At 34.4% G+C, this 15,017-nt stretch overlaps 1 protein-coding gene across 9 annotated transcripts in view; it reads left to right on the top strand.

Moving 5' to 3' along the window:
• The first annotated feature begins 82 nt into the window (after positions 1-82).
• Positions 83-15,017, top strand: part of LOC134804268 (neuropathy target esterase sws) — a 63,755-nt gene continuing 48,820 nt past the window's right edge. For all 9 annotated transcript variants that reach the window (XM_063777245.1, XM_063777244.1, XM_063777246.1 and 6 more), the window contains exons 1-2: positions 83-278; positions 14,754-14,835. In XM_063777245.1, coding sequence (XP_063633315.1) covers positions 177-278; positions 14,754-14,835 — 184 coding nt within the window. In that variant the 5' untranslated portion in view covers positions 83-176. The remainder of the gene's footprint in view (positions 279-14,753; positions 14,836-15,017) is intronic.

Here is a 15,017-nt window from a genome sequence, read left to right as displayed (position 1 = left end):
AACTGTCATCTGTCGAATAACAACACCTTTTCTATAGGTATTCAACTCTTTCCTCTCCTCTTGTCTTTAGTCTTATCTGTGACTTTTCTTTTGCGGCCGTGTATGTAGGCACTTGAATTTTATTCACGGCTAATTTCAAGTGTTAAATGTGATGGTTTTTATTAGAGATTTACAAAATGGATGTGGTAGGCCTTCTGAATAATATACATGATAAATCGGATATGTTTGCGGTCAAGACGTGGACGGCGGAATGGACTAACAATTTTGAAGAAAACCAGGTACGTATTGATTTTCTTTGCGTTTCTTCAACAATTTGTGCATATTTACCTGTTTTTATGCGTGTCTAAGCTAGTAGAGAATAATATTGATTTTTTTCGGATGCGGAAGTACGGTTTCCTGGCCTTAGTTAGATAACAGTTGTAACAATAGATCTGATATCCTTGAAGTCAATGTGAGCAAACATTTTTTTGCGATAGGCCAAACAAAGGTTGCTCTACTAATGCGACATAAATTTTGTAAACAAACGCAAACACAACTGATACTTTTCTCTCAAAATACATGTTTAAAATTTTCAAATTAATCTGTTTCTCCAAAGTAGTTATGAATAATGCAATAATAATTATATTCAAGAATAGTTTGTACCAACACAGTTAAACTCTTATTCATCTTATTTTAGTTAAAAGGTTAGAAGGCTGATTATGATATTAATGAAATTCAAGAACTTTGTTGCTACTGTGCGGGAGAATAACAACCAGAACATTAGTTGTGCTGTACAGAGCAGAAAAAAAGTTTTTGAAAAAAATGCAAACAAGAAACATAGACAAGAGGCTAAGTAACATTTAGACACTATAAAAAAACAAGTTCCTAGAGGAAATACCAAAAATATTATTATTAAATTCCTACTACAATTTGTAATGGCCTTTCTCAAAGTATTAACAATAACAACATGTTTTGCAGTTCAAAAGGTCTATGGCCTCCTCAAAAACAATCTCATGTTTCTTTTTAAAACTACTTCCTATACTGGAAATAGCTCTGTTGGTTAACTTTATAAATTACATTGTTAAGCTAAAGATGCCTAAAATAGCAGCGCCAAAAGAAACAAAATTGTTAAACCTACGAATGTGCAAGTTCTCTGAAACTTCAGAAGATGGACCATTTTAAATAATTAGGTCTAATCTATTCCGGTATTGAAATATCGTAAAAATCTGCCATATATTCTGGCCTTTTGGTATTCCGGAAATCTGAAACACCTTCAAACAAATGAAAAATACTAATATTTTTTTCCTTGGTAGTTAAGTTTACTCTTGTAAGTTTAATGTCCTCCTAGCCTAGCCAGTAGTGACCTTGTCTATGTAGCAGGCGGTCTCGGGTTCGAATCCTGGTAAGGGCATTTGTGTTATCACAAATATTTGTTCCTAAGTTATGGATGTTTTCTATGTATATGTACTTATTTGTATGTTTATTATATATATCATTGTGTAGTACCCACAACACAAGCCTTATTGAGCTTACTGTGAGACTAGGTTTTTGTAAGACTCCTTAAAATTAAGGTTGACTGGTAGAGAATGCTTTTGGCATGAAGTCCGGCTTTTGTACGATAAGTTTTCTTTTGTGCAATAAATTTGAAAGAAATAAATAATGTTTATTATTTATTAAAAATGTTTGTTACCTGTTGATTGGCTAGGTTACCTTGTGATGAAATATTTATCTGATTGTTATCTACTTACTCATGTAAATTGGTACCAAAGTCCATAATTTGTTATTGAAGATAATAATGATGGAGTTAAATTAGCATGTGCTGTTTTTCTTAACCAATATAGGTCTGTGGCGTCCGACCGAAACTAGATTTTTTGCTGAAACCGAAGGATTGGTATTACTCAAATTTCGGTCGAAACCGAATTTTTAGCCAAAACATGATTATTGTGCCGAAACCGAAACTGAAACTTCGCTTGGACCCTAAATGTGACATTCTCAGGCCAATGACATTACTTCATTGTCAATTAGGATAATGTTCAAGATATTTATGATAAAAGCTATTTATTGACAATGACAACAAACTTATTAGCACCTATTAGTTTTTGCTAACCCTTATTTGGCCCTAGGGTTAACTGGTAGAGAATGCCTTATTTATGGCATTAAGTTCACCTTTTGCACACCTTTTACTGTGCAATAAAGTTTATAAGTAATAATATCTGGGAGACCGAGCTTTGCTCGGAAAACATAAAAACTCAAAAATGCGCGTTCTCCCAGAGATAAGACCTAGCTAGATCGATTTTTCGCCCCCGAAAACCCCCATATAGCAAATTTCATCGAAATCGTTAGAGCCGTTTCCAAGATCCCCGAAATATATATATACTATATATAAATAAATAAATATACAAGAATTACTCGTTTAAAGGTATAATAACTTATATAAGATACCTTTTGAAGCATCTCACAAATTACTCTTTAATACTTCAGAAAACACTGTGGCCAATTTTTGGTCTGTCATCAATCGTAGAACTGGTAACCGTACGCAGGGAAACCAAGAGACTGGAATGCAACTTTTATTCCAAAATGGTTATAAGCTGTATGTTTTAAATCAGGGGGCACGGTAATGCCCCCGCCAATGGTAATTTGATGTAAAGTCGGGATCCAACAGTGTGCGGGCACAAAGCATATTCAGTACCGCACATTGGTGGAAGAACCTTAAGGTACACAAAGAAATGAATCATTGATAATCAGTGGTCAGAGAAAACTGGTTAGACACACAAGGGCCGACTTACGTATGGACATTTTGTCAGAGTAGAATAACAAACTATACCCATCCCTCTTACTTCACTGGTCATGAGTAATTGTTGATACCGTCTATTGCTATAGTAAGCCGCGTTTACAAATATATGACACGATTAAAAACCATATAGTCATAGGAGCTTAGCCTTTTTCGCAATATGCGCGCGCCGGTTGCAACAGATGAAAAGTGCCGTTGCCGCACAAGGACGAGGCGCAAGCAGTCGGCAGTTTAGCGCGCGTTCCATTTTCAAACGCATGGTTTTACTTTAACCGCGTAAATGTTGCGTTCGATTTTTTAAAGTCACTGGCTGTTTTGAATGCTTCACGAAGTTTTTTTTTATAGAAACGGATAGTTTTATGACTTTTATGCCACGTAAAAGGTTGCTGGCTGTTTTCTATGCATCCAGAAAATAATGTGGAGAGTTTTAAAATTCTTCGCGGTGTTTTTTATTAGTGTTTTTGAATCGTCTTTATGGATCCAGAAAATAGTGTTATTTTTAAATGTAAAGTTATGTTATTTGCATATTATGGTGTGTTGAATGCTTTCGACATGTTTTTTGAAAATTGGCTGAGTTACTTGAAGATGATAGACATTGTTGGTGTGGTACGTTATTTCTCCTTTCTTAAATATAGTTTGGCAAGCCAGCATTTCCGTTAGTAGAAAAAGGCCGCAAATTAATAACAATTAGACTTATAAGTTATAACCATAGGACCACCCCGTCCTTTCATAGTAAGTTTGAATTTCGCGCCTTTTTCTAATGACAAGGTGTATTTGCCAGAGTATACCTAGTGATACACTGGGATTATAGTGATAATAACGGCGTTAGTGTGGCCCAGACATTAAAAAAGTACTCGTGGACTTACTAGAATAGTTTAGCTGAACCGAAATTGATATATGATATAACTCTTTCGATATATGATATATTAAAATACATATAATATCTTATCTTATCAGGGAGGTTGCGTAGTACAATTTAATAAGATCTGAGAACTAGCCATATTGATCTCGTAATATGTCCTAGTGATTAGATAATGTACGATCGATATGTTCCTAATGTAATCACTAATCGGCTAATAAGGATAGTTCATAATGACGCAGCTTATGAAGCTGGAGGTCCTGGGTTCGAATCCCCATATGGGCATTTATTTGTGTAATGACTCATTACTAATGAGCACAAGTATTTGTTCCTTTGTGCGGTTTATTTCTGTGTATCTAATACGTATGTATATCTATGGTAAGATTTGGTTGGTTTGCTTAGGATATAGGGTAAATCGTCAATTACTGGCCACCGGTTAGGTAATTCATTTTAGTATAAGGTGTCAATAACTGGCCCTTCCATTTAATAACTAGCCACCTTATACTAGCATTTAATTCTGTTTATAGGTGAATATAATTCATTTTTAGTACAAGGTGGCCAGTTAATAAACAGGGGCCAGTAATTGACGAATTACCCTATGTGTGTGTATGATCTCCAAATATTTAAAAAAAGGGCACAGTTAAAATGCAAATAATAAAATCGTAAATCTTAAAAACTAACATGTTCATATCGACAATTAATACACTTAAAACTTTGAATTAATTAATGTATTTAAGTAATTATTCATATTGCAGACCGCATTATGAATCATCTTTAACATGCTCCGTATTCAGTCCACGACGGTTCATATCTTGGTATATTAAATTATTATTCGTATAATAAACGTTTACGAGCCCCGATGCAAATTATTTCGTCTAGTTCCACGCAACAATTTTGTTTATTTTCATAAATTTTACACATGAACATAAAATGACCCAGTAATGGGAACCATAATAGCAATGTTTAATGTAGTTTATTTTGATCGTATAATAAAATTGCATGAGACTTTTATTACTGAAAAAAGGGACTTTTTAAAAACGTTGTCCAAATCATATTTTCCTCTCCTACAGCACTGTTGCATGCATGGGCTCGAAACAAAATTGTCAGTACATTGGCAGAGCCCTATTGCTTTCCCTAGTAATAGCCCTTTTCACATGTGTTGTAATCCTACCCGTCAATAAAAAAATAAAAAATCATTTTTTTTTTCTTTCAGTACAAACGGTATTTCTTGTATTTGGATTTAGTTATTGCAGGGTATTACCATATAAAATTAAATTACATTAGTATAAGCATTAAATATTAGTAATTTTTAAACAAAAACATTATTTTTGAACAAACGCGAACAAACCTCAAAAAATGGTCTCACTAGACGAAAACATGTGCATCGGGGCTCGTAGTACGATGCGAGAGTGATATAATGAATAACAAATGAAGACGCTGTTTTATTACATACATGTAATATATACGTACTTTATGAAGCGTTTATATATACCGCTGAGTCTTTATAAGCTGTACTAGCGACACGCCCAGGCTTCGCACGGGTTACACGGTTACAAGTTATACACCTAAACCTTGCTCAAGAATCACTCTATTGATAGGTGAAAACTGCATGAAAATCCGTCCAGTAGTTTTCGAGTTTATCGCGAACATACACACACACATACAGAAAGCGGCGGGGAACTTTGTTTTATAAGGTGTAAGTATGTAGTTATAACCGTTTTGGACAGTAGAGCGTGCCAAAGAGACGTAATACATATATCTAAAAATCCGGAGAAGACTCAAAATAAGCGTCTATTCTATGTACGAAAATACAAGTACTCAAAGTAATTCTTTATGTTACGAGAAGAATATAAGTGACGTTATTGTTCCGTATATGCTATCTTACCTAATAACATTGTCATATAAGACGAAATGCGTACTAAATTTACGCACACGCGATAAAAATATCGCTCTAGAATGTCGTAACTACATTACAAGTTTAAAACAAAATCAACTTTATTCTGTTATGGTTAAGACTTAACTTTGCAATGAAATTAAATGTTAGATTAGTCTTATTTTAAATAATTGTTACTAGGTCAAGTTCGTTACGTATTCGCAATATGATTAGATTTTGATACGAGTTTAGAAAATTTGTTTTTTTATTGTTTATACAATTTTGTAAGTAGTTTTTAAAAGTCAAGGTAAAGAATACGCATTTAATTTATGGATACGAGTATATATTTGTACAGGAGCATCAATAGTAGCGGAATCCTTGTTAAATAAGGGATATTTCACTTTCACTGCACATCGTGTTCAAAAGTATCCGTCTCAGTCTAGTTGTTCTACATATGGAGCCATATCTCTTTATTCATAGTCATTACAGAATGTCTGATAGCATAGTCTGATCCGCTACTTTTTATGTCATTCTTTTTCCAATATCTAACTTAACTTTTAAGGCGCGGTGTGTAGTAAAATGCACTTTTTTGTCACTATATTTACAGACTTTTACAAGGATTTCATGCATTACTTTCTAGTATGTATAACTTCAGTCCTTGAACTACGTTATTGCTTGTCAGAAACACGACGGCTCATTATTTTCTCGATAGAATCTTAAGTTGAAAACATGCCTAACACTGTCTTTATTTCCTTATGTTAGAAGTACTAGGACGAAAATGTATATGAAACTTACTTCAGTCGATAGCTTTTAAGTAAATCTTCATTATTGCTTGTCCTTTTATCGATACGTTAATTTTTTCATTCATCATTTGATGAATTCAACATTTTGCCTACTAAATTACACCCTACGCGGCAATACCTTGCGCCTATTCCTCACGCCAGTACGCCCGTGACCACTGTCAGCGTCGGACCTGTGCTAGTTTAGCGGACGTTTCATAGAATGGGTAATCACAGTATAAATATGCAAATATGTTATACACACAATGTTTTTCAACATACTTACGAAGAAAAGCAAAATAATTCTTAAATACGGTGACATTTCAGACATATTCGTCCGTCATATTGTCATTTTATAACAAGTTGGGCAGCAAAGGCACACACCCATCTAACCAATCCGGAATTCAGTCACGATTGATAAATTGTGTAAATATATTTTAAAAGGCTATAAAATTAATCAAATTGAATAATTTAGACTGGTCACATTTTTGTAAAAATCGATTTCTACTGGCAAAACATATTACTTTTTGGCAACCGGGTTTTTTAACCTAATTAGACCCCGCTGAATCCTAATTTGCCGGTTGCTTGATCGAATTCTTGACTGGAAGTGAGATATTTGATATTAAAGGTACCTTTTTTTAGTTTTTCGTAAATAACTCGTAAACGGTGGCCAATATAAAAAAATTAACTAATAATCTACACAAAATTTTCAATAATAAAGATTCAGTACATTTTAGCAGAGATCAATATTTGAAAACATAATAAAGAGGGAAAGTTAATTAAAATAAATTCTAAGGTTCCTTGTTTTTATTTTTCGTTAATAATTTGAAAAGTATGACTCATAGCAAAAACAAATCTTACACATAAATAATAAACATAAAATTTCCTACAAGAAACATGTAGAACACTTTTCGCTAGGATCAATATTTAAAAAGACAAAGCAGCCGGTAAGTTAAATACAATCAATTTTAAAGTCCCTTTTTATTTTTTTGTAAATAACTCGTAAACGGTGTCCCATAGCAAAATAGGTTTTTATGAATAAATAATCTACATAAAATTTTCTGCAAAAAACGTCTGAACACTTTTCTCTAGGATCAATATTTAAAACGATATTAAAGGAAGAAAGTTCATTACAAATTAATTCACATGTCACTTTTTTTAGTTTTTAGGGTCCCGTACCTCAAAAGGAAAAAACGGAACCCTTATAGGATCACTCGTGCGACTGTCTGTCTGTCTGTCCGTCTGTCACAGCCCATTTTCTTCAAAAGTACTGGACCAATTAAGTTGAAATTTGGTACACACATGTAAATTCGTGACCCAAAGACGGACATCTTACGTAAACAAATGAATTTTAAACATGGAGGCCACTTTTTAGCCAAGGGGGGTTAGTTAAGGCCCTACCAAAGCCGCGAATAGCGTTTCGTAAGCCACACCCGCTAGCTTCGTCCCCCCCGCTAGCACGCACACATGGAAGCGCTTCGCGGTGCACTTGAACTCCATCTAACTTCAAAACAGTTAACTACCATAACGCGAAACGCGGTCCGCCAGGAACTTAAATTCGGACAGAAAAGAAATAGATGGCGTTGTTACTAATGGCAAATAATAAAATAATTACATATATTGTTGTAATAAACTTAAGACTACGTAGCCAGTTTTTATTGTTGATTTTTGGAAGATGCTAACAGCATAGTTAATTGTAAGTATTATAAGAGTATTGATAATAAGAAAATAACACAAGAAAAGAGAGAAGATTATTTTTGGTAAAATATTAAAATATGATGAAAATAGATTTACTTGGGATTTACGGTCACTAAATGCAAATTACAACCTTATTGATATGGAATTACATTTTATTCATGTACGTAGTATAAATATATCGTATCTCCATATGTGTGTTCTACCGCTTGTACAATGATGGGCTGTGCTTTGAAAAATTGTTTGACATGATGCCAACTCGATGCCAACGGCCGCTTTCTATCACCGTACCGCTCGCCGTCGGTAGGATGTTCATCCTCACATTATCGCGCAGTGTGAGGCCCCTCCCGCGGACGCTCCCTGCCGAGGTTTTCTCCTGGAGCTCCAGTGTGGGTGTGGGGTTCTTCAAGAAAGGTATGTCGGTAACGCGACTGCTACAACCCTAGGGTTACGGGCGTCCATAGGCTACGGCGAAAGCTTACCATCAGGAGGTCCGTATGCTTATTTGCCACCAACTCATTATTATTATTATTATTATAAACGATATTTTAGACTTCTAAGTACATAGGTATATACACCGATAGATAGTTAAATACTTTAGTCTATGAGACGATATCCTTCTATTCGCGCCTACATTTTTCAAAGGATCACGCCGAATTTAGCCTACGATTCGATAAGCATATATATATCGTAGGCCGATCGTAAGATCAGGCAGATCGTAATGTTCCTGTGTAATGTTTTGACGATAGTCACATTAAACCAATACATAGGTAGGATAGGTTCGTTAGGTTGCTTCAGATGCCCGAAGGGCAAACTGCCCAGAAATAGGAGCCCGCGGGGCTCCGTCGACTCAGGGAACGAGTCAAAGATTTTCACGTTTCACGATAGGCCTAGGAATTTCACGATATGCCTGATCTTACGATCGGCCGCCGACATATATATGATAAATTTAATCATATTTCTTACAATCTCATACATATATTAGATTCCAACAGACACTTCTTAGTAACAAAAATAAGTAAAAGAGTAATTAAACCAAATCAACACATCCTGCGCCATTACATAGAATCAATGACAGTTTATAAATGGACGTCTAGAGCTAAACAAAAATGTATGGCAGCAGAATACATTTCTACGATGTTCCTGATGGTTGATGCTAATAACGCTTACTTATAATGTTCTTCAAAGAAAAACATTCATACCACTAACGACATACTGTTTTAAGCACTAAGTATCAAAATTGCAAACAGAACTGCGATACAGTAAAAACTTTTTTATCCAATGACTTTAATTGTAACATGCCCAAATGACTTACGTCAAAAGTGAATAGCGTGTGAATAGCGAACGAATATAGAACGAATAGAGTCGCTATGGATTGTGTTTTCATATTAAATAACATTATTTATTTGATGGTATTGTATGAAATCTAGATGAGCACCAATTTACTATTAACTTTCACCGGCTTTCCCCATTGGAGTCGTTTATTTCTTCTTTAAAATTAATTATTGTTTTTTTTATAAAATGTTATTTGATATCAGGGTATGAATAACACAAAAATAGGTTTAAAGTAACTAAACTAAAACACGAATATTTATACTATGTAGACTTAAAAATACATTAAAATACTTAAACTAAAAGTAAAGGGAAAATTTATATCTAACTTATTTATAAATTGCGTATATGATAAAAACCTACAACTTAAGAATCCTAATTTATTTGAAATAATTTATTAACAAACTTTCTTTTTTGGAAAAGTTATTGAATTTATTATAACAAACCTGTGATGGTTACTATATTCCCTTCTCTCTCTGGAACTGAAGTAAATATGTTTTCACCACACCAGCTCGGAAAGGCTTACTTTGCACTTCAAAAACTGATAGCAACGTTGCATTTTATTCACATGTGAGGCAAAGTAATCAAATGCAAATTTTGAGTTGTTTTCTTATGTTTGCTGGTAGAATTGACTTTTAAATGATGATTTTGGATGATAAATATTTAAAAACATTCATTTGATATTTTACATTAAATATTTGCTTCGGGTTGGTGTGGTGAAAAATGTTGTGTTTCACTCGGAGGCAAATCTTGTTTAACCCTCGTGCTTTGAAACCCTCGCAACGCTCAAGATTCCATTTTCATTTTCACTTTGGGATCTTTCGCTTACTCGGGTATCAATATTAGCACGAGCGGTTAAACAACAACTTTGCACCCTTGTAAAACAAATAACTATTACTTAAGTGATTGGTTTTACATTTGATGCTATAACAATTTTTACTATAAAATAGCTCTAACTGTTATACTCTATTCCGGTTCGCATGTTATGGCTTATTAATTTATGGAACGCGTATTAAATGTATGTATTATCATAGGTATTTAAAAAAATCTATTAACCTAATATCAACTCATTCGATTTTTGTTCCTTGACAGCCTTTAAATGCCTAATATCATGGATATATATGTTTACACTATTTACGGCACCTTATTTCCTTGTAATAAGGCATAATAATATTTAACATATCCGTACGATGATACCTTATTGATACCCATTACGGCAGAATTTCTAACCTCAAAATCGTAGAGAAATCCCGCTTTTATAATGTTCTGTGAAGTGTCCGTGAATTTCTCATTACTGTCGGGACTTCCATTTCATGTTTAGAGCCTGATAATATACCTCCCATGTTTAGCGAGTGTTGGGCCAAACTTGTATGGGAGCGAAACATCATCCTTTGCCGCCTTTTTCTACTGACAAGATCTGCTTGACCAACTATAGATGTTTCTTATAAAAGAATGTTTAATTTAAGTAAAATGAGCCAACTTAAGGTTTTAAGGCACTTTCCCTCCAGAGTCTATTATTTTTTTCCACCCAGTATAGTAGACAACCATTTCTTTCGACTCAGTAAAGTTTTATTAGAAAAATCGCTGGTAACCCAGGCGACACGTTTTGAGTCATCGCAACATACTTAAAAAGCAAAATTTGTCAAAGTAATTAAATGTATGCCAAAAATACCGACAAATTATGTTGAAACAATGAATATCAAAACAAATGTCATAAACCAATCATAATTTCTTTAATTGGCAACTTTAAGAAAGGGACAGATAGATTTAAGCCTCTCGCTCGGCACGTTTTTCTCATTCCTCCTAGTCAAGCTAAAACAAACTGTATAATGATAGTAACAGAGTACAGTGTATTACATATTTCACTTTTTCCACAGTATCCTGTCATTATTCATTATAAATTATAAATTAGGTAGGTATGTGAAATTGTACTGGCGTGCGGCTTTCAAAACCTAAGGTCGCGGGTTCGAACCCCGAACCGTGTGAGTTTTTGTAAGTAGGGATCTTTTTTTAGTGGTACTTAAATAATTATAATGTGACCTAGAGTCCTAGAAGATACAACAAATAGGTATGAATAAATACTTACGAATAAAACTTTTCGTAATATTAAAATAACATAAGTAATTATTTTATTAATACACGTATTTCAATAATTTTAATTTATTTGCGTAAGAAACCTTATGAAACAGACAAGATTTATTTTAAAATTTAATAATTTTATTTTACGACTTATTTTTATATTACAATAAGATAAGCAAAAATAATATTTTTATAGATATTTTCGAAAAAAAAATACAAAAAGTTGAGGATGGTTCAGTTTAGAACCGAAGATCGGTCACTCATAGGCGACGCAATTTTCACTGATGCCTAATATCACACAGCCACCAGTACATTACAACAACTGTCGAAATTTCCTAACCCGTTGTAATTGTTCAAAGAGTATATATTTTAACTTAGCTAAGCAAACACGCACACATGCGTAACGTATAGGCCTGTAAAGATATCACCACCTGTAGTAGACCTCCGATTCCGTTACTACTCAATGGAGCTACGACTCATCGTTTATTGGATATGTAAATTTTACGTAATCCGGAGCGCTGCGCGATTTGACATAGGTCTTACCTCTTTGAGGCCCGACGGCCATCTAACATTACTGGCATAAAGGATGCACTTATGACTTTGACGCATGACAGAATGAGAAGCCGAATTGCGTAAAATGGGCGTTTTCAGTTGAATTCATAAAATCAAAAACGATGATAAATCCGTTGGTATAATGATAATAAGTAAATATTCTTTGCCATGATAATTAAGACGAGATGAAAACCTTTACTTTAAAGTGGATTATGCTGGATATGGATGTGTTTTCTAGTTGCACTGAGGTACTTAAGGAAAATGAAGAGGTAACTTTGGATTTATTTTCTATCGAGAAAATTTTAAGCATTCGTGTTTCGACTAGCATGAAATCTCTTATCATATAGTCAAGAAACATATATCCGAAAATCACATCTGTTTATTTCCGGGGCTAGCCACTGCCACCTTTCTAAGATCCTGTTATTTTGCGATGCACAGCCTTAACATTAAGAACCTATTTTGCTATGGGCCACCGTTTACGAGTCATTTACGAAAAATTTAAAATAGGGACCTGGAAATTGATTATAATTAACTTACCCCCTTTAATACCTCATTAAATATTGATGGTAGCGAAAAAGTGTACAAAACCTTTTTTGTGGACAATTTTATGTTCAATATTTATGTATAATATTTTTTTGCAACGGGGGAACCGTTTACGAGTTATTTACGAAAAAAAGCGACCTGTACACTGATTGTGATTAACTTTCTTCCTTTAATATCGTTTTAAATATTGATCCTAGAGAAAAGTGTTCAGATGTTTTTTGCAGAAAATTTTATGGAGATTATTTATTCATAAAAACCTATTTTGCTATGGGACACCGTTTACGAGTTATTTACAAAAAACTAAAAAGGGTCTTTAAAATTCATTATAATTGACTTACCGGATGCTTTGTCTTTTTAAATATTGATCCTAGCGAAAAGTGTTCTACATGTTTCATGTAGGAAATTTTATGTTTATTAATTGTGTAAAATTTGTTTTTGCTATGAGTCATACTTTTCAAATTATTAACGAAAAAATGAAAACAAGGAACCTTAGAATTTATTATAATTAACTTTCCCTCTTTATTATCTTTTTAAATATTGATCCCTGCTAAAAATGTACTGAATCTTTTTTATTGAAAATTTTGTGTAGATTATTAGTTAATTTTTTTTTATATTGGCCACCGTTTACGAGTTATTTACGAAAAACTAAAAAAGGGACCTTTAATATCAAATATCTCACTTCCAGTCAAGAATTCGATCAAGCAACCGACAAATTCGGATTCAGCGGGGTCTAATTAGGTTAAAAAACCCGGTTGCCAAAAAGTAATATGTTTTGCCAGTAGAAATCGATTTTTACAAAAACATGATCAGTCAAGTATACCTCATATTGTATATAATTAATAATTATTTAGGTACACTCACCGTCTTACCTACCATTTTTAGGGTTCCCTACTCAAAGGGTAAAACGGAACCCTATTAGTAAGACTCCGCTGTCCGTCCGTTCGTCCGTCCGTCTGTCACCAGGCTGTATCTCACGAACCGTGATAGCTAGACAGTTGAAATGTTCACAGATGATGTATTTCTGTTGCCGCTATAACAACAAATACTAAAAAGTACGGAACCCTCGGTGGGCTCGGTGGGCGAGTCCGACTCGCGCTTGTCCGGTTTTTAATTTCATTAAGTACTCATCAAAATTCGAATTTACTAATAAATCTTATTCAATATTAATTGCCGAACTAAAAATCCCGGAACTGACAATTCAGAATACCGATGTCGTCAGAATAAGGACGTAGACGTGCTGCGCGGGAATGGTGCGGTGCGCCGCGCGGGGCGCCCGCCTGCCCGTTCTACCACTCCTCTGCTTCACCCCCTTGAAAACGTAAAACTCGAGTATAAGAGCGCCTTAATTTTTGATACTTAAATAATTGAATACTATTTAGTCCCTGATGTCCGATTGAGCTGAAATTTAGCTCAAGATGGGAAATTACCTAAATTGTACCTGATATGATATGCAGGAATTATCAGCTATTTCGCAATCACCCGAAGACACCCTGTTTCGGTCCGGTCACTGTTATTCGATATGGCCATGTATTCGAATATTAATAATAATGAATCTAAAAGTTAATTGATTTTATGATTTTCTAGTTATTCTCAAAATGTATATTTAGTACATTACTCAGTCATCCTTCTCAACTTATCCTTTGCCAACAAACCTATATCAATGCAGATTAAATCGTACTGTGTCTGTATAAGGTCGCAATTCCTACGCTGTACTCCCATGCACCAATGCACTGTAATATACTTTCGACTAGCCATAAATTTGCCTACTGCCATAAATAAATCTTTATCAAAATGTGTGCACTAATTTGAATTCTATTATTGGGTCTACATACGTGCATAGCGTCGTCTCGCTTTACACACCAGTGTGGTTTCCGTGTTAACTTTTTGTAATTATATTAGTACACCGTATTCATAAACGTACTACAAGCCTCAATTAGCTAATAATCGTTTGACTTTTATATTTATAAGGAATTTAAATTAACTAATCGAGGCTAGAAGTGTGTGTTTAACTTATTGAACGCTCTATCTCATAAACAAAAACGTCACTGACAGGCCTAGGTCCCGGGCGCAAGCGAGCTAATGTAAACCTTACTTGAAAGTGTGGTTACTTTGACAGCGTCCGCCATAACACCTATAGTTGTCCATGGCGCTGTGGGTACGACTAGTGACGACGACATTAAGTGTTCTTGGCGTTCAAAAGGTTAAGAATAAGGGGGTTAGAATATATTCCGTTTTCATGGTCATTAACGATACGTTTCGTACTTGTTTCAGTTGCTATGGTCATTCTGCGGGTGCGTCGTGATCTCACTAGTCGTAGTGTTCTTCTATTACTACAAGAGATGGCGGTCGAAAGGTAATTGATACACAATTATACCCCGTCTCTTACTAATTAATGCGGTTAGAAAGAAACCGAATGGCTAACTCGAGCGAGGGGAATTTTGAGCAGGTATTCATTTTCGTTTTTGTCTGATTTATCCCTTATATTTTGATTGAGTTTTGACTGGGCGTTTCATGATGATGACTATACTTCGTTTT

This window comes from Cydia splendana, chromosome Z (assembly GCF_910591565.1).
Source record: "Cydia splendana chromosome Z, ilCydSple1.2, whole genome shotgun sequence".
In the NCBI taxonomy this organism is placed as follows: Eukaryota; Metazoa; Arthropoda; class Insecta; order Lepidoptera; family Tortricidae; genus Cydia; species Cydia splendana.
Note: the sequence above shows the minus strand (reverse complement) of the source record. Positions and strands in the feature narration are given on the sequence as shown.